Below are 26,407 nucleotides of genomic sequence, written 5' to 3'. Positions count from 1 at the left end.
TTTACAAGCATGAGTTATTGTTTTCTCACAAAACTGCAATATAAAAGTCTTGCTGATGGTTTTACATATGCCCATTTCAATGACACTTTTACAACAGTTAATCAATTTTATGTAGTATTTGATAGTGATAATGTTGTATCTTATTGGCTGTGTGGAAAAAGCTCAATACAGGCATTGAGCAAAACAAAAAATGTTTTCTTGGAAAAAAATTACGATTTGGGCAGAAATCTCCAACCTTGATTTCAGACATATCACTTCTGGGATGTTTGGCATAAGTTAGGAAGATTTTTTTTTATAGAAAAGATAAGAGATATTATTAAAACACCCACGGCCATTCTCTCGTCTCACATTCTTGTAGCAATTGGGCTAAAATTATCTACCTGAAGTGATCAGTCCACAAACATATTTTTCCCAGAGAAATAAAAACAGAATTCAAGTACCTAACACTATCAACAATTCACCACTTCCTCTCCTGCTACATACATTTATTGATGTTCAAAGAAGTCCATGACAGCTGCGTCAGACCCGGAGTCAGGGCATCCTCAACTTGTCCTATAAATGGCTTCATCAGTGGTTTCAGCATAACAGGAATCCCATTCAGACGTTCTTTGTAACTGATCAACAGATTCTGGAGTCTGAAAGACGTGATCATCTTTATAATGTGCTTTACTTATATATTTGAAACATACAGAAGTTTGGACTCATTTTCTTTTAATAAGATTTGCAAGTTCTGATCCCGTCTTAAAAAAAAGAACTCTTTCCAGATCTTCCTAGTTCAAACTAAGCCTCTTTCTCCTCACCAACAGCAGAACCAGACTGGAGAAAGTCTGTAAAGTCACAGTAAAGTGACTGTGATCAACTTAGAGAATTTCTCTTCCAAGAAAAATTAATTATAACTAAAAAAAAAGAAAAAGAAACAGAAAACTGAAAACATGGCATTTTTGTTTCCTTCTTCCTATCTCACAAGACATGACATGAAATGATGCTGCTTATAGGGAAACCTAGATCCAAACCACGAAGAACACCAAATCCCAGAGAAAAAGAGGCCAAATTCTGAATAAAGGTTTACCGGTATCCTTCCATGAAAATGGAGCTACAAAAAGAAGCTGCATAAACAAGAATTAGAAGCAAATATAACTCAAAGGTCAGATATATAATGGGTTCCTTACAAGAACTGCTGCAAAAAAACTGCAATAGTTGTGTTCTATGCCAGATTAAAATCATAACTGTAGACAACATTGTTACAAACTGTATACTGAGATAACTCATTCGCAATATACCCAGCACTGTTTTTCAGATGTTGTTAATTAAAAATCTACAGCCTCTGAATATTTCTTCTTTGCTTGGGGAGTAAGTCTGAAGTCTTTTTTTAAGTCAAAGGTAAATTTGGGGTTCTCTTTTTACTGCAAACATTTTCTGTACTTTTTTTTCCTGTTGGATGGAAAAAGTTCGGGCTGTTGCTTTTTGGAGGTCTGTAACACAGATTTTGCCTTGCACATTAAAAATTCATGGTTAGTTTGTCCTTAAACACTCCACAGAAAATCAGTGAAAAATGTCACATTATAAGAGTGAAAGACTAAAAACTTTAACAACAGAAAAAGGGAGGAGGGGTTGAATTGAAGTGTTTATGAAACTCTTTGAACTTTGTCCCTTTTTGTCCAATTCTATTTAGAAATGTTCCTCACAAAGCATTGCTTTTTAAAGACTGCTCATCCTTGCTTAGAAAGTTAGCAATTAATAATCAGGATCCCTGGGAATGAAAACAACTCTTGCAGCAGGGATTTGGACTGTTAGAAGAAACAGAAAGACATTATTTAAAATCAACAAAAGTGATTTTAGATATTCAACAGGAGAGAGAGAGCATGTTATAACTGAGGTGATGTATTAGCTATATAAATGTTGGAGTTGTGCTGTAATCAAGTGGAAAATTCCAGCTTGTATTTCCAACAGAAAAAAAAAGCTTTTGATGTTAACTGTAATATTTTGGAGTGTAATCCCTATGTTACAGTGCATAGATGCCTTAGAGGTACCTAGGAGCTGCATTGCCAGAGCAGCTGCTGAAGTAACAAAACAAAAACGTGTAGGCGTTTCTGGTAATGAGATATGTTAACATTTTAACAGTATTAATATGGAAATGCAGGGAAAAGCAATTAAAATTCAATTAAACTCCATCAAAGAGAAAAATCACAATAAATCAAAAGCAACATATGCAATCGACTCAAAGGTAGGGATTTTGCAGACAAGAAACAAATCCAAAAAGTGTTCACTTACTCCATTTGACGTCTTTTAATCTGTTCTTCATCTGCACACAAGACAAGGACAACATCTGGAACTTCAAAATGCATTTTTTTCAAGTATTTTGTCTCATAAAGTACTTCCAGGAGCATTGGATCTAAGTTTACAAATAATTCCTTCATGTAGCAGTACAAGGGAAAAAAAAGAAATAGAAAATAAGACAGTTTGGTAGTTACATGTAGTGTGATATAACTGGATCATATAGAAAGATGTACATGACTGAAGAAGATTTTTTAAATGGATACCCACGTTTCTACACAGATCCTCAACCTCCTCTACAAATATACAAGTTTCCCAAAGTGTTAATCAACCAATATCTTACTCTGATTTCAATTCCTTGTAACACCTTCACCGTGCCTTAAACACTTGGCTCTCGTGACTTCCCAAGTTTAATTCTAGTTCTGCATCTACATTCTGTTGAAGCTAATTTGCCTTTTTATCTCACTTTTTCCAATGGTAACTAGGGGGAGATATTGTGAAGGTTAATCTCTATGTTTTTGGAGGCACTAAATGTAATTGAGTTGCTAAATAAATTTGAAAACTAGGTTCTAGTTGTCCATTATGGAATCATTAGTACAAAAAATGCCACATTTGTATCATAATTTCTGTGCACTACAGTAGAAAAAATAACCTGTGAAGTAAGAATGGTAAGATTTTCTGTCTCAGCAATCAGTTTTGAAAGCAAATTAATGAATTTTTGCAATATATCCAACACAGTGATATTGATCACTACAGAAAAGACCATGATGTAATAAAAACTTCCTTCTTTGACTAAAGTTCTGGTTAGCACAGAAAATAAACAAGGAAACAATATCTTAAAAGATGTAGATAAGTCAATAGTAGATATGTATTTCCTGGCTACTGTCTCTTTTATACCCTGAATAAGGCAGAAGCCTTATGAAGAAGAGACATGATGAAACAAAAATGAAAAAATATTCCAATATTCCAATTCAAGTTGTTCATTCTTTAACCCTGTTAAGGTTATTTTAATGCCTTCTTGCCTATCTATGATATTAATAAAGTAGCATTTGTAATATTAAATCATGTAACAGTAATACAAAGAATAAATCATATTTACCTTAGTTTCTGGGTGCCTGGCAAGTAAGGAAGCACACAGAGCATTTCTAGCTTGGTCAGCAAATCTACACCAAGCCCTATAATAAATAAGTTCGAATTCCAAAAGAACTGCAGCCATTTTATTGTAGTTCTTAACAACCTTTTTCATTTCCAGTGTCTGCAATTTATGGGAAAAATAAAAAGCATACATCACTTAAACAATTTAATGAGTTTAACATAGGAGAAAGTCCCTCCACTAGGCTTTCTCTCTCCAGTCCTAGGAAAACGAAACAGAAATAGAAAACTCTAAATTATGCTATTTTAGAGACAAGGTAGGACACAGGAACATAGCAATATATTTAGGAATTCAATTATCAAAAAGTATTCAACTGCTCTAACCAGCATAACTCTTTTCCTGATTTTTCCTCCCAGTCTTGCCCATTAGACAAACTCTGTTACCATGGCCTATACAAGGTATTGATGGTCTGTTGAGAAAGCTATACAAATTATATTCTTTCATGAAGTGTGGCTAGTGTTTGAGGTCCTCTTCATTACAGAGCACATCAGACAGAAGGTTCTAAGCTTAGGTACACAGCCAACAGTGCTACTACCATAATTAACATGAGTCAAATCCCAGAAGGGACAGAAGCACTGGTCTGATTCATTAGCTTAATGTTTCGACGGAAGTCACTGTCTTGAGCCATAGAATAACAATGCTGCAAAAAGGAATTCAAAACCTGGAGCAAATGCTAACACCTATCCCTCCTGTTGCATGAGCTTAGATACAAGCTTCTAGAAAAGTGAGTGCAGGAGTATAAAAATAAATCATGTGTTTGTTAATAACATCCTTGAAAGCTTAGTATAAGGGTTCCTCTGCTTATTTCCAACCTTCAAAAGTGTGGTTTTCTTTTTAAGGAATGTCATTGGATGGTCAATTTTTCTGAATAACTGCTGAGCCCACATAATCTTCCCTGTTACCTAAAACACAGAAAATAGGAGGTTATATTTTCATTAACTTAAAAACAGTCAAGAAGTAAAGTAATTTTTCTCTCTCATTTCTTTCATTCTTACTGGTGGTATATTACGGGGTATAGGTGGATTTTCCTTTTCCTTCTGGTAGAGTTCTTGAATAAACTCCAAGTCTTGGCTGTACTTCTGAAGGACAATGGTATACTTCTCATTAAGATCAATATTATTTTCTCCTATTTGCTCAAGTTTCATCAGAAGTACCAGCATCTGTTCAGTCTAAAAAGGAAAATGGAGAACTTACTGCAAAGATGTTAACAGTTCAAAAAGTCATCGTTCATAAACTATTTTATTAATTTAGAATATGTTATGTAAATTTGTAAAAATAAACTTAAAAATATAGGGGAAAGAGGGAACATAAGCCTGGCACCAAGTAAGAATGAACATTATTTTCCAGCAGTTCTGCAAGCAAATTTTAGAACACTTGTAATAGGCTTGATGTCCTCCAAAATTAGCCACCAGTACAGTACAAAGCATCGGCAGTAATGAAGGAGTTCAGTAGGAGCTATGGGTACTCAGCCTTTCTAAGCACCAGAACAAGGGGTTTGCATTTGTAACATCACTTACAGTTACAGTCTTCTCAAACCACGAATCCACAAATTCTTGTATGGATTCATACAATGCTGCAATTTGGTTCTTAAATTCAAGGTAATCTTTTTCAAACTAGAATAAGAGCAAAAGAAAAAAATCATCTATAGTGCTGCCTTTCCCTGTATAAAATCCTTTCCCTATAGCTTTTGGGGAATTTGCTTTATCTGCCCAGTGTACCTGTTCAGCACTGAATTAAAAAGAACAGGAACAACATCATCAATGAAAGTATTTACATTCTAAGCAAAGCAAATAAATATAAGCAATGTTAGGTGAAATGATTGAAATCTCATCTTCATGAACACAAAGGAGCACAGAGGAACACCGATAGGAGGAGGAAATCTCGTAATCTAACCAGAGATAACAGAACACACTCACTAGCTACTCCCAGTACTGCCACAGGAGAGTACTCAGCTCACTGTCCAGGTATGAAACCCACCAAAGCTGAGCAAAGCGGCAGGCTCTCTAGAGCATTTTACAGACTAAGGGAGGTTATTACCAAATTTCACAGCTCCTAACTAGAAGTAATTTGGATATTCACCTATAACATTTTTTTCTTAAAAGTCTTAAATACTGATGGCCTATAAAAAGAGTTCAATGTAAACTTCCTCTCAAAGAGAGCACTTGGGAACACAGTCTATTTACGCGTAAAGCCATACTGGTTTTTAACACCTCCAAGTTCCAGTTAACAGTAAATGCACTCTTTCAGAAAAGAGTCATAGAGCAAGTAACACAGGCTAACATGACACATCAACCAACACAAGCCAGAGAAACAGAAGCCATCAACCAGTTAGAAGAAAGCCAAAGGTACTTTAGACTTAAACATTTAAAGGAAAGTTAATGACAGTTGAAAGCTATAGTTCAGGAAGGCAGGAGAGTAAGTCAACATTTCTAGAATTACTTTTGTGAGACTATTAATCCTGCAAAATAAGCAGGTTATAGCTCAAAAAAAAAGCAGTTCAATTCCAGAATGTACAGGATGTACTAAAACATAAGACCGAAGCATTTGAAAAACCACTTTAGTTTTTATCATTCTGTTCAGCACTGGGAGTGATAGGATTCTCTTCTCCATCTAAAATGTGCAACTATGTGCCTTTACTAACTTCATTATAATACTCCATTACTATTCCACTAAGTATTTCTAATAACACTAAGGAACTCTCACAATTAGATAAACTGTATTTATTGTGTTGACATGCCTGCATTAGTTTTCACTATGCATCTCAAAACAATCAAGTTTAGGAAAGCTTGTTTGTAGCGTTACCCATCACACAGAAAAATTTGAAATAAACCCCAAATTTACCCTAACACTTTTAAATTGTGTTAAAAGATATGAAAGTATTAGTATTATTGTTACAGCAAAATAATATATGCATTGTTACAATATTTAACATTCTTTGCATAGCTCCAGTGAGAAGCACAGAGTTAAGGCAGAGATTATCACACAAGTGCCAAATATATGTACCTCTTTTTTTCTGTGATCCAGAACATCATACTCTTTGGATTTGGTATTTGTAGCAATGCTCTGGTAATGAGTAGTGATCTCTTCAATACCTTCTATTTTTATATGATGGAGTTCTAAAAGGCTTTCCATAATATTGCTCATATGTGAAATCTTCTCCAAACGTTTACAGAAGGCATCAAATTTTCCAAATATATAGTTTTCACTAAAATAACAAAGTAAGAGAGGAATTGTAATGCAAACCTCTTTGCAACAGATTTTTTCTATTTAATCCACATATATTCTACCAGAAGTGCCATCAAGTTTCACACCAAAAAAACCCTCGTGCTCTAATAATTACAAACCAAGTAAAAACCATTTTAACCTAATGGACATAAACTAGAAAACGTTTAATCCTTATATATGTCAATTAAAAGCTTTACCACATTTCACAGGAGTTATTCTTTCAAATAAGACATTTACAGGAGATCAAAATGTGAACATATAATACGAAGAAATGCCTCATGCTTTAAGTACTAATATAGGTAAAACTCCCCTTGGCATTGTGATAGACAACCCAGCCCAAAGCTGACTAAATTCCCTTAGAGTGTTTTTACTTATATTCATGACTCAAATTTGTTGGTATTTCAGACCATACATATCCATTTGTATTAAATTAAAACATGCATAAATTCCCCTGAAGTCCTCTTGGACAGCTCTTGAATCAACAAGGGACTGGCAAAAACCTGTCACTAGTTTCTTCCTGAATAGAATAAAAAAAGCCTATGCAAGGTCATGTTCTGATTATAATAAACAGTTGATTTTAATTGAGAATTTAGACTTTCTGTTAGTCAGCAGATAATATGCCATCTCATTTATAAGTTGTATACACCAATATGATTCCATATTAAAGTGAATTATTTACCTGAAATCAAATTGCCTGTCATTTGGATTTTCCTTTAGCTCTTTCCTAATTTTCTGAAAGGATGTTTGGTACTGTTCTTTGAGGGAAATGCATTGTTGTATCCTCTTTAGCAATTCTTGCCTGAGGAAGAAAGCACAGAAGACAGAGAATCATTCAAAGGGTGTCCTCAAAAGAATATTAAAAAAAATAAAACATTTCAGTCAGATATGCAACTTTGAAAAATAAAAACACAAAATTACACATTTTGTGAAAAACATTCAAAGTATGATCTTTACATGAAAAGCTTTTGGCTTAAATCTGTTATCTAGATCGTATATTTTTAGTTTAGGTTATGTTGTCATCAAACCAAAACTTTCACACCATAGTCCAGAAAGGATTTATACCAGGTTAATGCTGGCTATTGAATGCCTGCAGTTTGGTCATTTCTCATCTTCTGTATTGAATACTGCTGATAGGGTTTCCTTTGCTTGTTTCTTTGGTATTTTTCTAAGGAGACAGGACTGTGAAAGTATTTTTCCGGACTACAGTAAGCTTGAGGAAAGCTTTGTTTCTTTAAAAAGATACACCAGGAAGAACTTAGTTACATCTTATACACTCATCCTTCAGATACATTTGTTCTGCCAGCGACATCAGCATTCACCACCCAATGGATAACTTTCATACAAACACCTCTGGGCTTCAATTTATGCTGAATGAAGCACTTGGACAAGTAGCCATAGAGCAGCTAACTCATCCCTTCTTTGAAATGCTGCCTTTATTTCTCCTGGAAGTGATGCCCACAAAGATTGCAAGCTCCTTGGAGCAAACTTTTTGTTCATTTTCTGTATAGTGCCTAACATTTACTGAAAACCATAGACTACTGTTATACTAACAGCTATACTAAGAACAATAGAAAAGAAGAAAAACACTAGTTAGGTACGTCTAACTAGCAAACTTACAGTAAATCTAGCTTTTTTAATTTAAGATGCTTTATTAGCACCGTTTATACTCCATATACAGTATGCTCCCCAGAATACTCAGAAAATACAAGTCTGAGTCCCATCTTATCACCCACATACCTCGCTCCAGAGTACAACTGAATTGTGATTCTGGTCCTGGTATGTATTGTCCCCTTCCTCAAACTGACTTTCCTGTCCACTAACAGCAAAATACAGATCTTAGATGGAAGTTTGTCAGTCTGTCCTTGTAGCTTTTTAATGAAGAACATTAGCTCACAGTTCTTAAGTGTGTTTTGTCCATGGGGACAATATATCAAGTGCTGTATACTAGTATACATTACATGGTTTTCAATAACAGGCTTTTTTCACAACAGATAGTAAATTTGTTCTTGCAGAGTACTTAATTCTACACCAAATCAGTAGTTACAAGCTTACAGTCAACACGGGAATCAGTGCCTGGTAGGAGGACAAAGGGCAACTTAAATTTACCTATTAATAATCTTGATGACTAATCTGTAATTTTACTTCTAGTGCCAACAAAAGAAGATGAAATTAAAATTCTATCACCTGTCCAGATCCCAGATTTTTGAAACACCTTCACATAGATACATCTTGCATGTGTTAATCATTTGATTCGTGATTTTAAGAAAAAGAGACGTCATGCGCTCTGATGTGTTGTAGTATGATGATGTACAGTAAATCATACAGATGGTATTCATTAAACTGGGTATATGTTCCATCATTGTTACCTACAACAGGAAAAAATGGGAAAGCCAGCAATTTGAATTTCCTGAAAATTAACACAGTCGAAAATATGACCGCTCCAGGAATATGTTTGTCAGCGGATAAACATCTTTCTGATTGTAACACATTGCTCTTGAAGATATCTCACTATGAACTGGATCATCCAATTCATTTGCAGGGACTTACCACACTATGACCAAGAGAAAAAGGTGGGAAAAGGGTAGTGAATAAATGAATAGTTCTTTTTCCAGAGTGGGATTTTCCAGAGGAAAAACAGCGGCTGTAGTTTTTTTGGCCATGGCCTCCAGTATATGAAGGTGCTGTAGCCTGCTTTGCAGACAAACATACTACCTGAGGAAAAGAAGTCATACACTGCTACAAAAGAGTTGGCACCGAGAGGTCTGCTGAGAGAACGACAAGAAAAAAGTTGGCCTTTGCTCATTTTGCCTAGATCTGTACAGAAGAGAAATCCGGAAGGGGGAGGAAAGACAACAATAATCTCACTCTTAATGAGGATACTGAACTATACAGTTTTCTCTCCCATAGGAAGATTTCACAGAAATGCATGCAAGCCAGATACACTGAGAACCCAGAACAAGAGACAGTGACTGATCTGGAAAAGGATAACAAAAATATGGTATCTAAAATTCAAATCCAATATGGCAGAATGATTAATATTTGCAGAAGGAGAGAAGTGTAGCATAGTACAGTGGATTCAAAAGTACTCAAGTTTTGAAAACATTGTTTAGAAAAATTGTAATCAGATGGATCATGTGTCAATGTTCTGAAATGTGTAAACTTAGACAATTTTGCCTGGTGACTATATCTTCAAAATTCATGTTCTCACTTAAAAAAATGAACTCTGAGACCCACATGGTTAAGAAAATAAGTTTTATCAACCAGCATGACAGTCCTATATGCAAAAGAAACAGCTTTAGCCTGTAAAATAAGTGGAAGCCAACCAATTTCAGCTCAAGATCACTTTATGACATTTGCAATAAAACAATCTCAAGTAACTTCTAACTGAAGCACGCAGACAGGAAGAGGTACCCTATGTAAGGCCCAAGCTCACAAAGGCAATTCAGCTCATTATCATGCTTGGAAAAACACAATCTTATGCTTAGTTTTTTCATGTCCTTCAATTATCCTCTGGAATGGCAACTACTTCCCACACACACAAAAAAATTATCTCTGGTTAATTCAAAATCTGTAAGTTCAATTCACTAATGCCTAAGGAGTTAAGCTGTCCACTAATCACCAAAAATGAGATAAATATTGAAAGGAGAAATATCTTTTTTAAGCAGCAAAAGCTCTCCCCTTCTTTTCCTAATTTTATATTAAATGCCTTTAGAGTACTACTTACAGGTGAAGCATTGGCAAGTGGACCAAAAAATTTATCCAGTGTATATAAATATCTCACGTTGTCTTTAGCTTCATTGGCAGCAATTGTTATACTACCATCCTGAAGGGAGGGGGAAAAAAAAAAGAAATACAATTATTACTGTGAAAATTTTCTGAACAGGTTCTTGCTCTTTTACGGTGCACACTATCATAAGATTGTGATTCCATCTTGCAAGCTTTTTCGCACAGAAGTGTTTTCAATTATGTGATTTATTTTTTACATAAGAAATAACTGCTTTTACATGCAAAAATTGGTAAGATATTCCTGGCAATTAGCAACATTTTGGATGAGGTTTAAAGGAAGTACTTACTCAGACCCCCAAAGCTTTTCCTTCCTCATGGAAGTACATTAGTGTGGTTTTGATAATCCAACTTAAATTTCAGAATTGTTTCAGTATGGTACCCGTTCTACAGAATTTAGACAAGACCCTTGAAATGTACCAGAGTTTCCCAACATTTTTTAACAAACATTGTTAGGGAAAACGAGTTCACAGCTAGTGCATGTATCTTTCTGTTCATGTCAGGTGGAACTATTCAGTACTTAGGAGGCTATTTTGTATGAAGAAAGAAATCCAATTTATCGTCCTTGGGTTGTACTTGCTCTGTATAGACACTTTGATCCAAATACCATTTATCAAATAAGTCAGCAAATATGGTAAGCAAATAAAACAAAAACTCAGTAAGGTAGCACTGTTTTCCTGGTCTGTTTTCAAAACAGTAGAATACTTTCTTATGTGCTAGAGGATCTGCATTCTGGTGTTTGGGGGTGGGGGTGGGTGAGTGTCTGATTGACTGTACGTGGTCTACAGCTTATGTTTTCTGACTTGCCTACAGTTTTGACTGATAAGTTTACATTACAGCTATCCAATTATCCGAAGTAGCAGTTATGCTACAAAAAGTCAGCTGTCAATAATTCTAAACATAATATGATGAACACATTTCAGACACCTCTACAGTTGGCCTGCTCAGGGTTCAGTTGCTGAGAGACAAAAAGATGTTGTATTGCTGCATTGCTTTACTTCTGCACAACCATTCCACCTATTACATTAATGAAAGACACATTACAAAAGCACTGACTTCTTTTCAAGTTATCTATTTAACTTCAGAATCATTGATGTTTTATGTTCCAACAAATGGATATTTACCACAGTACAAAACCAGCATAAACACTCAAAGCTATTTTTAGCATTGTGTTCAGTTCTGCGTGTATTACAAATACAGTACTGTAATAATTTAAAACTTAAATTAGAAAGTAGTAATTACCAGTTCTTTCCACTGCTTTAATGTCTTTGATCTTGCTGCCTGAAGAATACTTATAATTTTCTTTACTCTTGAACTCTTGATCTCATCTAAAAGGCTTTGAAGAAAGAAACACATACAATACTCACTTTGGAATGAAAGTTTACATTTATTTTTAAAAATACGCTTTTTTTCCCCAAGACTCTGTGAGAAATAATGCAGAGATTTGACCTGTTAAATGACGACATTCTTGTCTTCCAGTGTTCCAGTTCTGCAGATGGACCAACGTCGTCAGCTTCTCTTCTTATTTGTTCTCTCTCCACTAAAACTTGTCTGATCTGTTTGGTCCAAATCCTGATCACTTCTTCAAGTCTCTCAGTGACTTCTGTGTTACTGCCTTCAAAATCATAGAATTGGACAGTCTTATAAGCACCAGGAAATAAACAGAGAATTTTAAACTACAGATGTAAAATGTTCTTGCAAAACATAATCTAAGACTATGTAAACTGAGTATATTTGAATCACTGACCAACAACAGGAAAGGATTAAGATTGTAACAAGAAGCACACATAAAACTTGTATCTATCTACTCTGCTACTATTGCATATCCTTTACGGTGGAAACAGTTAAAAATACAGGGAGTTCATATAGAAAAACAAAATACAGCAATATGGATTGGGGAGAATCATGTTTCATAGGTCCAAGAAATGCATTAATTATGTGTATATTTTTCTGCTTGCATTTCATAAGTAAGAGCTTACTTCATATTTCTCTCTTTCTGCCACTGCAGTCTATTCCACATTAAAAGTATCCCATAACAGACACCATTATTAACAGCCATAAAAAACCGCTAGATTTTTAAGTCAGCATATCTTTTAGACTGCCCTAGCAGCTGAAAGACTCCAGTTCGCCTGGTGCATTACATTTAGGACTAATGGAGCTTGTGCTACTTAATGGATCTAAAGAACTTGTCCAGCTATACAACATTATTATCTAATCTTAAGGTCAGTAGTTCTGTGGAAGCTCTCATAACATAGGCTATTGTAGGGATGAGAAAGATTGCAAAGTATTGACTGGTTTGGCATTATTTCACTCTGAAAATATTGACACGACATGGCGGAAAGCTATTGTTGAAAGAGACATAACTACTCTTTTTCTTACATAAACATATATGTATAAACAAATTTTTTTATAAATACATCTGGTTTTATTCACAGAGTCAGACTTGATATTGGATAGGGTATTTCCAGTATTAAAGAAAGTGAACAGTACACAAACTAGTAGATGGCTTCACTCAGCAACTACTTGGCCAGTAAACTAGGAGGTGCAAAGGCAGCTGCTTACATGATATATGAAGCTATTACCTAATTCTTTAAGAACTATGAATTAAAGGATGGGCAAATGATTGATGATTTTATGATTATGTAGTCAGAAACCCGGCAAGAGTAAGTAGAAAAATGTATACAGCTCAGGGAAGATGAATTAATTCTTCAAAGTAAATTTTTACTAATGACATAACATTTATTTTATAAACAGCACCACTGTGCTTTGGTGTATGAATTACTCACCTGCAATTATGTAGTCAGACGGGTTCTGTAAGTTGCTGACATAAATATCAATATCCACTTTCGTGAGCTGAATTTTATCTTCTATATTCTGTCTTGATGATGACAAAGTACCCACAAATTTATCCACTGCATACAGAAAGTCTTGTATCTGGTTGCTCTTCAAGCCTTCTTTCACAGCTCCCCAGTTCTGATTATTTTATGATTTATGAATAAAAAAAAAAATTAAAATGAGGATCACACTTTCTTTTGTTTTTTGATCACAAAAGGTATTTTTCATTAGAAAGGTATTTCTTATTCATGGCAGTATATAAAGATTTATCATCATGCCATTTGAAATACACTCATCTTTATAGTGTGCCTTGATTTAATTATTCTATTAGACAAGAAGAGACAAACTAGCAAAAGGCTCTAAGAAATAAAAATGTCTCCCTGCTCTCACTGACTTCATACCAAATTGTATTTTTTAGCTTGATTTTTCTCCTTCTGAACAGAGAAAACAGATTCTAATCTCTTTTCCTGCTCCTGGGTGCGAGAAAATGACGGCATATGGTAACAGCATAAAACATCAGCATTCTCAACAGACACTGAGCTTCTTTATGTTTCCCACCTCTGAACGTGTACTTCCAGAGGAAACTGAACCAACTCTGATGCTTTGTGAGTGCCACAGGATAAGGACAATGCAAAGAAGCTGGATAGTCTGTTTGCTATACAGTGATTGCTGTCCACAGTCTACGATAAAGTCATGGACTGATCCCTTGTGCTGCCAGAAGGACTTGAAACTTCTTTCAATCTAGTTTTAATGAAGTCATCACAGTGATACCTTAGTATAATTGCTATGTTATGCTCTCCTTTAACATAATAATTACAGCTGGTGCTATTGCTTGAAAATAAACAATAACTACATGAATTTCAAACACTTTTATACAAATTGCATAACTCCCCAAAAGGTCTGTATTAGACTTGTGCCTTCTTGTATCCTCTATTCTACGTCCAACTAATGCACAAACAGAACTGCAGCAGCCACATGCCTTAATTCCACATATTCTTGAGAAAAAAAAAAAAACAAAAAAACAACTAGTTTTTTGATTACCTGTTGGGATTTAAGTGTTGGTATCATGATCTGGGACAAGAAAAATTCCAGGCCCTGAAGGGTATTTCCATTAGGACAATCAAACATACCAAAATTCACCTCCTTCAGGAAGAAACAAAAATTAGCAGAGTGCATATAAACTTCTGCAGCATCACACTATTTGAGTGAAATTCAGATACATGGCAGACATATGGCAGTCCATAACTATATAGGTTCCATGAGGATATTGCCCCCCAGCTACCAAATTTGAATTAGACAGAAAATAAAATTCAACCAAATTCCAAGGTTTGCTCTTGAGTCAACAGAAAAGTCAGTCCCAAACTGTAGCAACACTCCAGCAAAGAATTAAAATTAAACATATAACATCAATGCATTTATTAATTTTAACAGAACTATATGTCTATTTATCTCATTTACAGGAACAGTTTCCATCTATCACAAATGCCTAAAAAGGACAAAAAATGTATCGTGCAAGAAATGCCTCTCTTGGTTGCACAGCTCTCTCAAGTTCATTGTTAATGAGCTTATGCTTAGGAAGCACTCCTTTACCAAGAGGGCAAACAGTGGAACAGGCTTCCTAGAGAGGCAGGCAAAAGCCTATCTGAGTTTAAGATCCATTTGGACAATGCCATTAACAAATTGCTTTAACTTTTGATCGGTCCTGAAGTGGTCAGGCAGTTGGACTAGATGGTCATTGTAGGTCCCTTCCAACTAAAATATTCTATTTTATTCTATCCTATCTTGGTCTAGTTAATGTGAAGCAAGAAGCAGTAAACTGCTGAAGCCGTGGAAAGACAGTACTGATGGGTGGAGTTTTACTGCAGAACACAAAGCATAAATTAGAAGAAGCGAGGAACTGCATCTTTTCCCAACACTATCCACTTATGGCTTCGTTGGCTTTTCTGTTACCAGCATTTTGCACACTGATGTATACATCCTGAACATGGGCTGTGTGCTTTCTACTACCCCTACTGACTAGCCACTTTGGCTCTGGATATGCCTCTTTATCAGAGAGGGAGCCTCATTCAGAACTTCTGAACTGCACAAACATACACTGATTTTACCTTCATCATAATTGCTTCATTGATATGAGGAAAAGTGTACTAAGTTCTGCCCTGGAAGCTTCTACTCCCAACTTTGACCCGTGCAAAGACAGTGATTCCAGAGTGTTTTAGAAAAGCCTCTATAAATGATTTTTTGTAGAGGCTTTTACACTCTTGGCCATCTTGGTCATTAATTTCACTAGTTTTTTCTTCCAAGTTCTCCACTGGCATGCAAAAGAACTGCATTTAAGACATTTAGTTACTATGTATGGGTGAAATACTATGTCCTAACAATACTACAGCATTATAATCCCTCTAGAGTACAAGAGGGTAAAAAGCTTTTTCCCATATAGTGGAGGAATTACAGATGACAATCAAGGCATCATTCTGCTTAAGAAGTGCTTATGAGGAAGACCAGGTTTCTTTGCATGTCTGAACATGTTCCCTGGGAGGCAATGCCCACAAGAAAGGTCTCCTAAACTACTTCCTCCTGCAAGAGGGTGGGCTAAGAAAATAGCAGAAGGAAGCAACAGAAGGGCAATGCAGAAATTAACTGACCTCTATTTTTCCCCGTCAGATGCTTTTAACAATGCTAATTTCTCCCATATGACAGTGTTTACATTTGTTGCAGGGAAGGGGAAACGGGGAAAATTAAGACTTCTGAATCTCTATGACAAGGGTGTTATACTAGCTAATCCATTTCTTTCCAATGGATGCTGAAGATTCAACTATTCTTCTTGAGAAATAGCAGATAAATGCATGTATTTCTAGGGGGTTCTCAGGCTCTCCTTCCAACTGCTCCTACACAGCTCTTCGGGATAAACCAAAATTTGTTTTACCTTCTATAGAACCTAAAAATATTGCCTCAAATAATGAATGAAGTTTGATGATGATACTTTGACAGTCCTTGTCAAAAGAGGGTGATCACAAGAGAACTGTAGAGAGAAGGCACCAAGGCAGGCAACTGAAGTGTTTGGACAACCATTATTTCCTTTATGTCTATTCTTAGATGTTAGTATCTGGATGATCTCCTGCAAATATTTCCCAAGAACATGAGTATCTCTCAAAGTAAGAAAAGGCTGTTACAGCATATTTCTTATACAAAAGAAGCTATAAAGAGTTGAAAAACCTTCCATTAGTTACTTTCAAGTGTCATCTTTATTTTAAAAGTCTAAAAGATACAGTTTAAGTGCAGCATTTCCATAATTTAGGCTCATTACTTAAAATAAAATCTCCTGGTTTAGGTCTTTATTCCCTATTGCCATTAAAATTTATATTTTAATTACTAATTAATGATGAATTTTTATTAAAATCTTGTTTTTAATAATATTGCAGTATCTAATTTATAAATCATTAGAATTTTTCTTTATCACAGATACTTATTCACATGAAAAAGAACTTCTGTTAAACATAGAACTAGACATTTTCATGAAAGTATTCCCTACTTCTGACTCCAGTTGAGAGAAAAAAGGTCTGAGAAAATATCAAGTATGCTGCAAACAGCGCATGATTTTGGACTGACCTGAGAGACATTTGATGCAGTTATAACGTCATCTGATGTCCTTAGGAAAAATGCACAAGTTCCTTTAAAGTTCTGTAAAAAGAACAAAATGCATACTGTTAAAAAGGATACATGAATACAGTAAAAGTAATTTAGTTGAAGCTTAAAGATGTGCTGAAAACAGAATTGTAAAATATTAATTACTCAAACAGTGAACTGCTTGCAAGATGTTTTAAAATCTGCCCCTTTCAAATAAAATACTGGGTTTTCTCTGTCTGACATAAGAACATAAAAAGTGCCCTTCTGGACAGACCTCTACTAAGAAAATGCAGTTCAGGGAGAGCTTGTGAGTTAGGCTGTTTCCTAGAGTCCATCCTTCTTGTATTCCCTGACCACCTGCAACTGTTGTATGAGAGCTGTTACATGACATATTCCTGTCTAATCATTTTAGAATCCATTTATGGACCTATCCATGAGATTGTCTAATCTCTTTCTGAATCTGCCAACATAAATTTACTGAAAAAACCCACAGATATCCTCAGCTTTCAAACATTTAAATTTCTTTTCATAAATACTTAGACCACAGATTTATTTAATTTTTTAAAAAGGGAACTTAAAAAAAGGGAAACTTGCTAAAAAGTTCCATCCAAATACCTTTTAACATGTATTTTCATTGTTTTGATGGACTGAAGTAATATAGAAGTTCCAAATCAGTACTTGAATGATGTTTATTTTTAATCTATTAGACCTAATAATAACTCAACTGTAATGAATCTGAAAAGCCATTCCAGTTGATCCAACTGGCAGAGGAATGAACGTCACTTTTCCCTGAAAGCAAGAGAGAATTCTTCAGCTATGTCTTTTCGAACATTACAATGCTAACATAAGCTCCTTGGGCCCAACAAAAAAAAAAAAACCAAAAAAAACAAAAACAAAAACAAAAACCCAAAACATCACTATGCCTTATTCAAAGAAAATTGTATATGGAATACCCAATTTCCCCCAAAAGAGATGGAAAGAAAAAAATTAGTCAGAAGTCTTAATGGCTACTCTGAATATGCTGTTGAATAATGCTTAGACATTAGAGTGAGGAGGTTGTTAAAAGAATTTGAATGGAATAAAGGATTTACTACAGGTATTTTTGGAATAATTATTATATGCAAGGACATACAAAACCACTGAAGAACTGTACTTTTAAACTAGAAGTGCACAAGCACTGCAAAATACTTGACATGCAATCATTAAAACAAAGTTAGGATCTGTGATTTTTTAACCAGGGTTTATTTGACCTGCTCTCCTCTCAGATAGTCATACCACTACTTCTTTACTGGTGAGTGCCAACTTCAGCTCAAGAAATGTTGGGAAATCCTGCATTATGAGAACAGAGACTATATCCTTAAATATCTATCCAAGAATTACAAAAAAAATTGTATAACACCACACAACTGTTACGCTTTTTCAATATTTCTCTTTTTAAATGTCATCTAATCAATTTTTTCAACCATACCTCAGTGGAACCCATGGTAATAAACAACTTCTTCTGAGGCAAACTGTTCGTTGACGCATCTGAACTCAATGATGCATTTGACTTTTGCTAGCAAAATTATAAATAAGAGGTTAATAAAATAAAAATTCTATAATACAAATACTTTAGCCATACGAATATAACGAAGCTCATTCTGATTCACTTAGTAACTCCCAGAGAGAAATCACAAGGTTGGTTTTCTCTGAAGAATAAGCTTTGCGTGAATCTCCCAGTCCTCAGTAAACAGTTTCATAGCCCCATTCTTTCAGGAAAAAAAAAATCAAATAAGAAGGGAGAAAAGTCTCAGAAAATATAATGAAATTAAATCTGAAGTGTTGCCTAGAGCAATTTCCTCTGTGAAAACCAACTGGTTATTTTGCAGGTAGAGTCATGTGCCTGGTCTGCAGTGCCATAATGTACTTGTGAGTGGGATTCACAAGCAATACTGTCAGTGAGATCCTGCCAACAATGCAAAGAAATTTAGCTTTCTGCCCATTTCTTTAACCATTTCTTCTCTCTGAGAAGCCTTGCTGCCACTGGTCCCTCTCCATTGAGCTGTATCTACAACCTCTTCTCTTCGAAGCAAGAAAAAAGTTTAAGCCTAATAAAGATCTGTTTCCCCCTAACTTTGTGTCATGCATTTTGGTAAAAAATCTGTTGAAACCTAGAAGAATGTGAAGAAAATTAGGTGGAATAAGTCTGCAGGTATATTTCTCTTTAAAGTTGAAGAGAGCCTTATTCCAAAAAAGTCAAGTGTTCAGCTCCTGCTAGACTAAACGTGTGATGGATGATATACAGTGGTGGCTCCCCACTTCCACCCCAAATCAGCATTTGCTGAACCTTATGCACAGTTTCAAGTGAACATCATGCACCTAAGCTGGTGAAAAAAGAGAGGTGAGAAGCAGCAAAGAAAGGTGCTTTGATAAATCTTGGTTCAAACATGCCTACTTGCCAGGCCAATGGTCTGCCCTGGCCCATATTTTGTCTCCAAGAATGGTCAAAAATGGATAAGAACAGGGTAAGCATGTATAATACTGCCCTTGAGTAATCTCCAATTCTCCAATATGTTTGAAATCAAACTGTTGACTGAACAGTCAAATTAATGAGCTCTTCACTCATCAGAATGTGGTGGAAGATGCTACAGATGGCATTCATACTTTCCATCAGAAACATTTATTTTTATGCTATGCTGCTTCTGAAACAGAATTCTCATAAAATAATTTTTTAATGAGTAAAAAGGTCAAAATAAAACAAAATTAAATGCAGCAATGAAATGTTTCATTTAATCCAGGCTGGACATTTATTTCTGACTTGTCAGTTAAGGAAAACAATGCCAAGATTTTTAGTTTCATCTTGATTTAAGTCAGAGAACAACACATTTATCGTAGAAATGTGTATGCACATCCCAGTGAAATAAAAACTGATTAAACTGTTTTGACAGCTGAGCTCATTCTGTGCTTTGCAAAGTCTCTAAGCAATTCCAGTAACACTCAAAAGTTCTTTTAATTTATCTAGGTAATAATGATTCTGTAATTCATTCTTGCATTTAGCTGATGATCAAGCATATTAATCAGATTTTCTCCTCAACTAGCCTAAAATACCACCACATGGTGAGTTAGCTCTCCCCTATCATGGCTCCTCAATGGCATAATCTGAAAGGACTGATGAAGGACTTCTGAACTTCTGAAAGCCCACAACAGTTGTGTTAGACAATTGTCAAGGTCACTTGGCACCTTCTCATATCACACATTCAGTGGAAGCTGAACAAATTATTTTGCTCTTTATGCAGAGGCTGCTGCTTCTCAAAATTTAAGGAAACTAAAATACAGCTTGGGGACCACAACTGCCTTATTTCTCGTCTTAGTTTTCCAAGCTTAAGATTATTTTCTGCAGAATGGGACAGACCTGAATATGAAGCCACCTTAATTTAGAAAGAAATTGCATCATTTTTCACTATCTTGAATAACTGCTTTGTCCATTGTAGAATTGGTGCATTTCAAACCAAAAGAAGATGAAATAGTTCTTACATAGGTAGCTCTCCCATTCCTATAATACTTATGCTAGCTAATCTAGCATTTTAAACTCTGAATACTGTGAACACTGTCTCAATTACCTTTATCACTTTTGAAGTCTAGATTTTTACTCTACTTGGCCATTTTTAAGTTTTCTTTTATGAAAACAAGAACAGTATCAAACTATGTCACAGAACAGGGCATCCACCCATTTCCATGTAAGCCATGATGGATCTAAACAATGGATCTCATCTAAACAATGAGATCCAAGTTCTTTCCACATTGGCATGCATAGAAAAAAAAATCTGTTAAGATTTTCGGTATTTTGTAACAGTCAAGTGATTTATTTTTTTAAAAAATGCAACTTTGCCTTTGCAGAAGTAATAATGGAAACGTACCTGCAATATATCTTGGTAAAAGAAGAGCAACTTTTTAAGTCCACTAGGGACAAAGAATTGTTCTATAAGTTGAAACTAAAAAAAAAAAGATAAAATTGTAGTTAACTGTGAAGTAGTTTCAAAAGACTAAAAATTTTGGAAACATTTTTAGCAATAATAATTTAATTCATATTTACCTTGTCATCAGAAATAATAGCTTCCTCCACTTGCTGCTCACTCAAGTCTATCCCATCTGCTAATCTTGATATCAAATACTTGTGTCTTCCATCTATCTGAGCTCTTCTCTCTTCTTTGGTTACTTTGGCTTGCTTGGCTAGTTCTTTTCTACTTTCACTGGGAAGTACTATGCTTTTCTTAACAGTTGTCTAGAACATAAAAGTTTGTTATAGAGAGAGCATTTTTCCTCAGTTAAGGATTGTATTTTATGTTGTTGATCTTTAAGCTGGTTTCATAAACTACTTCAAGCACGAACATAAAAAATTACATCTAAGGAATGCATAGGGAAAAGAACATTGATAATTAACCTGTTAGGCCAAAATTACTTCTCACTATAAAGCTGCTACTATGGAAACTGCAGATCTGAAACTTCAGATCAGGACCTCAGAACCAGATGTGGATCCAGGCTAAGGTCACAATACAAATCTAGCACTATTAAGGCTCTAATTCAAATCGCAGCTTTGCGAATCCAGCTTCCAAACTGTTCTATGTCCATATTCCAGATTTGGTACCAGATCTATATACTGCCAGCATTTTAATATATAATATCAAGTTGGTGCCCTAAAGGAAATAAATAAAAAAAATACACTATAAAATCAGTCACCACATAAACAAATATAAGATTGATGACGAATGTGCAGATCATATAAAGGTAGCAGCACAATGATAAAGAAGGAAATTAATGTAGAAAAACAATATTGTAAACAATATTGAAACAGTGTAAACAATATTGAAAATAGACATAGTGAGTAACATTTTTAAGTCAAGAGAAAATCTTCAGAGGCTATATGAAACACTAAAGATTTGGGTAAAAAAGTCACCACACTGATCATTTCCTGCTACACACAGCTCCCACTGACATGAGTATCTGGGGTCTGGAGATGTCTAAAGTGTGCCTGTACCTCACAATTTTCACTGAAGAAAAACAAAGATAAATTGTACCCTTACCAGTACTCTAAACTAGGAATTGTAATGATTAATACTACTCTTGGATTAAAAAAACAAAAAGGTGTCCAATGTCCACCTCTCCCTCCTACCATTTAGCCTTACCCCAGACTCTGAATGGATGTGTTACATTACTCCTCTCTACCTGCATTTCTTTGAGACCCAGAGATACAAAGAACACCTGAATACCTGTAGTTGTTGGTCAGTGCCCTTCTGGTGTCTCTAAAAGCTACATCTTTTCTGATTCACCATGTTAGTCCCAACTCATCTATGTCAGTCTTTTATCACCTCTGTTTTCCCTGTCAACAGCTGGATCTCTTATTTTGCATATGCCTTCTTTGCATATGCAGTATGACCTTATTCAAGTATTCTTAAAAAATATTCACTTTCATCATGACAAAGAAACGGCTATATCAGTGGATGATAGAAAAAAATACACCAAAGAAACCAAAATTCCAGTGACAGACATTGTAGCACAGAAATTCAGTGACCTAACACCGTAGACACTTTTTAGTGGTTCACTGTTCTTTTTTTCTTGCAATTAACAATGACCGAAGGAACCCAGAACACTTAAGTATTAGACCAAGCTTTTGTCAGTGAAGACTTGAAGAAAAATCTGTGAAGAAGAAAATTCAGCAGACAAAAGGCACCTGAGTCACCACCTATTTTAGAATTAAAACACTTGCCGGAAGAACAGCAGTCAAAGATGATTCTGCGACAGCAGATCCTAGCTCAGTGCTCCTTGTCTTCAGGTTCGCTCCACGTCTATGGTACTTACTTTCTTTGTCTAGTTAAAAAAAATGGCAAGTACTTATTATTCAGGTATATGCATAACAAATGCATTTACAAGATCTGCAATGTTGTGTCTTCATATCTGCTGGGTAATCTCTTCTAGTGTGGGGAAACTAGACAAGAAAGGAACATTAGAAAACATGCCTCAGCAGAAACCCTTAGAAGCCATTAGATAGAAAAGACGTCATATGATGACCTAAATCTCAAGCTGAATTTCAAACCGTGCCAAAAGATAGCAAAAGAGGTAAGAAAAAACAGTATAAGGTACTAGCTTGAAGAAATCAGTTTTGGAAAAAATAGAGACTCTGAAATACTCTCACTTTTCACACTTGCTATTGTCACTCCTTTTCTGTTACTTCTTTCTATAAATTCTCATTGTCAGTCTCATGTATTTCTAACAAACTTGCTACTTGCAGAGACTTGCAAGACAACTTGAGCTCATGCTACACCTGAAGAATAAAGATTAATAATATTTGCAATAAAAACAGGACACATATTTTTAGGGCATGAAGCTATCTTAGGGTGTGTAATTATGTTCTGCTGATTGTTTAAGTCTCCTTAAGAGCTTTGGAAGCCCTTTAACTTATTTAATAAAAAAATTATTGCGTGCTTTTGGGTTTTTCTATAAATTAGGACTTGAATATTTTAAGTAATTTGAGGAACAAATAAGAGTATTTATGTTTTCCTAATACTAAGTACAGTAACTTATCTCCAGTCAGCCGCCATTTCTCTTTTTAAAATTTTAATTACAAAGCGTTCCTAAATATTGCTTTATCTCTCCTTAGCAGAAATACTGTTTTAATTAGTTTCAAAAAGATGATTATTTGAAAGCACTGAACAATGCTATTTGTAATTTCTACATCTTGCTTTCAGCCCATTTTATTTCTCCAAATATGATATTTATGTCCCATCATTAGCAGCAAATAGGATCATCAGTGGAGCATCCAGTAATGCTAATGAGCAACTCACTAAACTTTCATGAATTACTGTTTAATCTGTTCTAAATATATGATAAAACTGAAATTCTGATTTCCTTATAAATTTTCTTACAGATTGTATCTCTTTTCCCCTGATTATAATGTATTATTCACAGAATCATAGAATGGTTGAAATTGGAAGGGATTCCTAGAAGTCTAGTCCAGTCTCCCCTGCTCAAGCAGGGTTACTTACAAGCAGTTGCCCAGGACCATTTACATATGACTTGTGAATATCTCCAAGGATGGAGACCCCCTAACCTCCCTGGGCAACCTGTGCCAGTACTCGGTCACCCTCACAATGCAAACGTGTTTCCTGATGCTCAGAGAGAACCTCCTGTGTTTCAGTTTATGCCACTGCCTCTGATGCTGTCACTGGACACCACTGCAGAGAGCTCGACTCCCTTTTCCTTACACCCTCCCTTCAGGTATTTATATGCATAGAAAAGATACCCCTCAGATCCAGCTCCATCAGCCTTTTGTCACTGAAGAGGTGCTCCAGTGCCTTCATCATGGCCTTCACTGGACTCTCTCCAGTATATCCATGTCTCTCTTGTACTGGGGAGCCTAAAACTGGACACTGTACTCCAGGTGAGACCTTACCACTGCTGAGTGGAGAGGATGGATCACCCCCTTTAACCCGGTGGAAATACTCCTCATCCAGCCCATGGCATTATCAGCCTTCTTTGCCACAAGGCCCCATTGCCAGCTCACGCTCAACTTGAGTGTCCACAAGGACCCTTAGGTTCTTTCCTGTCCATCTCTTCTCCAGGTGTTCAGCCCTCAACTTGTAATGTTGCATGGGCTTGTTCACACCCAGGTGCAGGAATTTTTACTTCCTTTTGTTGAACTGCCTGAGGTTCCTGTCAGCCTTCTCTTCAGCCTCTGGAGGTCCCTCTGGAGGGCAGCACAACCTTCAGGTGTATGGTCCATCCCTCCCATTTATGTGCCATCACTACCCTTGCTGAGGTTACCCTCTGCCCCATCATCCAGATCATTAATGAAAATGTTGAACAGGACTGGACCCGTATTGACCCCTGGGGTTCACCACTACCTTCTGGGCTCCCACTGGACTTTGTGCTGCTGATCACCACCCTCTGAGCTTGTCCGTTCAATCAGTTTTCAATCCACCTCACTTTTTGCTCAGCCAGCCCACACTTCAACAGTTTCTATTGGAGGATCTTACAGGAGTGAAGGGGAAATTTGAATTTTAACCTCTCAGCAACAGTAATTTGTAACCCAGGAATGATCTGGCATGAAGAACAAGAGGGCCCAAGTGAAGGAGGTGTTAAGATGGCTGGAAGCAGGAATGCCAGAGGCAGAACAACTCCCTGTAAGGGAGTATAGTTTCCCCTGGTAATGAGATAAGAAACAGCCACAGCATTGTCTTGTAGCCGTCCTGGAATGCCAGGCTGAGAGTCTATCTTTGGGCAGCAGAGCTGTTGCTCGGGGATGGATCCAAGGACGGTCTGAGGTGCTGCATACTGATGCAAGTGTATGTGACTGTATACAAAGAATTGCTTCATCAAGCATCTTTGCAGACTTCTTAGAGAATCGGTTATGGTGTTAAGACTGTCCAATGCATTATTTATTAATTTTTATATGTATTTCAGCACAAATATGTGTTTAATCCACCTCAAGAGGCACAATAAAAATTTCCCAACAGGAGAATGTCAGAAGCATAGATCCATTTGCTTATTGATAGGTACATATTTATTTATTTATAAAGTTGCAATCTGCACATTGCAGTCCCTACATTGGTACATTCAGAATAGTACATACCCACCCAGCATATATACACTTAAACACACTACTTAATAATTGGTTTCTCATTTTGTTCCTGGATTTCTTTTCCATACAAAGTCAACATGAAGTACTTATTATTTTCCCCCTTACCTTTTTTTATAGCAATGAGAGGTGGACAGAGATCAATATGAGGTTTGGAAGAAAGCTGCATTCCTCTCAGTTGTTCTGATTCCTGCTGTGCAGAGTGACCAAGAAATGAACTAGGCTTGACTCTTCCCCCTAACTCGGTTTCACCTCCCACAGTCTCCTCCATCTGCTCCACCACACAAAAATCAACCTAAAATCAACAAAAAATGACTGGACAATGTAACATCCTATTTACCGCACCTTCAGTATTTTTATCCCTGTTACAGCATCAGTATCAGACTAGCAAGGAAGGGAAAAAACAATTCTCTACTTGCGGTCACTGATTTAAAAAGAGAAGATCTAAGCAGATTTCAAAATGATAAAAGCTCCTCTAAGGTTGCCTGTCACCAAAACTTTATTTCTAACTGCATAACTATAATTTCCCTCTAATTAAGCTCCTGCAGGTGGGAACTCACGTGTTGGGGCGACAGGTTAAGCTTCTTCTTAGACGGCAGCCGCAGGTCTGGCTGCGAAGAGCTCGGCACAGAGTGTCGACTGAGGCACTTAATTAGTGTCAAGCAGGTTTTAAAGCCTGCGGTCTGCCTGGGCACTTGGCGTTGCTTGCAGCTGCTATGGCAACCCCTACACAAACCCAGCTAACAACCCAGTCCCCAGGAGGCACCTCGTGTCGTCCATATTTCCCACCGGATCCAACAATCCAGTGCTAATTTCATAACTACTTGTCTTTTAAAAAGCACCATATTTTTCTCTTACATATAAATTAAACCCTAAGCAGGCAGCTTCCCTGAGCTAGGGGA

General features: G+C 36.1%; 1 protein-coding gene across 7 annotated transcripts in view; it reads right to left on the bottom strand.

Annotated features, from left to right (window-relative positions):
* Positions 1–26,157, bottom strand: part of LOC113947481 (dynein heavy chain 5, axonemal-like) — a 153,602-nt gene extending 127,445 nt beyond the window's left edge. For all 7 annotated transcript variants that reach the window (XM_027644062.1, XM_027644063.1, XM_027644064.1 and 4 more), the window contains exons 1-21: positions 26,066–26,157; positions 25,614–25,800; positions 22,638–22,738; positions 20,967–21,155; positions 20,791–20,865; positions 18,363–18,449; positions 16,877–16,948; positions 14,312–14,413; positions 13,222–13,408; positions 11,885–12,050; positions 11,678–11,771; positions 10,377–10,475; positions 8,837–9,018; positions 7,332–7,451; positions 6,431–6,632; positions 4,945–5,040; positions 4,423–4,596; positions 4,240–4,329; positions 3,374–3,529; positions 2,272–2,411; positions 484–635 (exon numbers count right to left, since the gene is read on the bottom strand). In XM_027644062.1, coding sequence (XP_027499863.1) covers positions 484–635; positions 2,272–2,411; positions 3,374–3,529; positions 4,240–4,329; positions 4,423–4,596; positions 4,945–5,040; positions 6,431–6,632; positions 7,332–7,451; positions 8,837–9,018; positions 10,377–10,475; positions 11,678–11,771; positions 11,885–12,050; positions 13,222–13,408; positions 14,312–14,413; positions 16,877–16,948; positions 18,363–18,449; positions 20,791–20,865; positions 20,967–21,155; positions 22,638–22,738; positions 25,614–25,776 — 2,647 coding nt within the window. In that variant the 5' untranslated portion in view covers positions 25,777–25,800; positions 26,066–26,157. The remainder of the gene's footprint in view (positions 1–483; positions 636–2,271; positions 2,412–3,373; positions 3,530–4,239; positions 4,330–4,422; positions 4,597–4,944; positions 5,041–6,430; positions 6,633–7,331; positions 7,452–8,836; positions 9,019–10,376; positions 10,476–11,677; positions 11,772–11,884; positions 12,051–13,221; positions 13,409–14,311; positions 14,414–16,876; positions 16,949–18,362; positions 18,450–20,790; positions 20,866–20,966; positions 21,156–22,637; positions 22,739–25,613; positions 25,801–26,065) is intronic.
* Positions 26,158–26,407: the final 250 nt, after the last annotated feature.

Source organism: Corapipo altera, unplaced genomic scaffold (genome assembly GCF_003945725.1).
Source record: "Corapipo altera isolate COAL_440 unplaced genomic scaffold, ASM394572v1 24b, whole genome shotgun sequence".
Taxonomy (NCBI): Eukaryota; Metazoa; Chordata; class Aves; order Passeriformes; family Pipridae; genus Corapipo; species Corapipo altera.
This window is presented reverse-complemented; position numbering and strand designations above follow the sequence as displayed.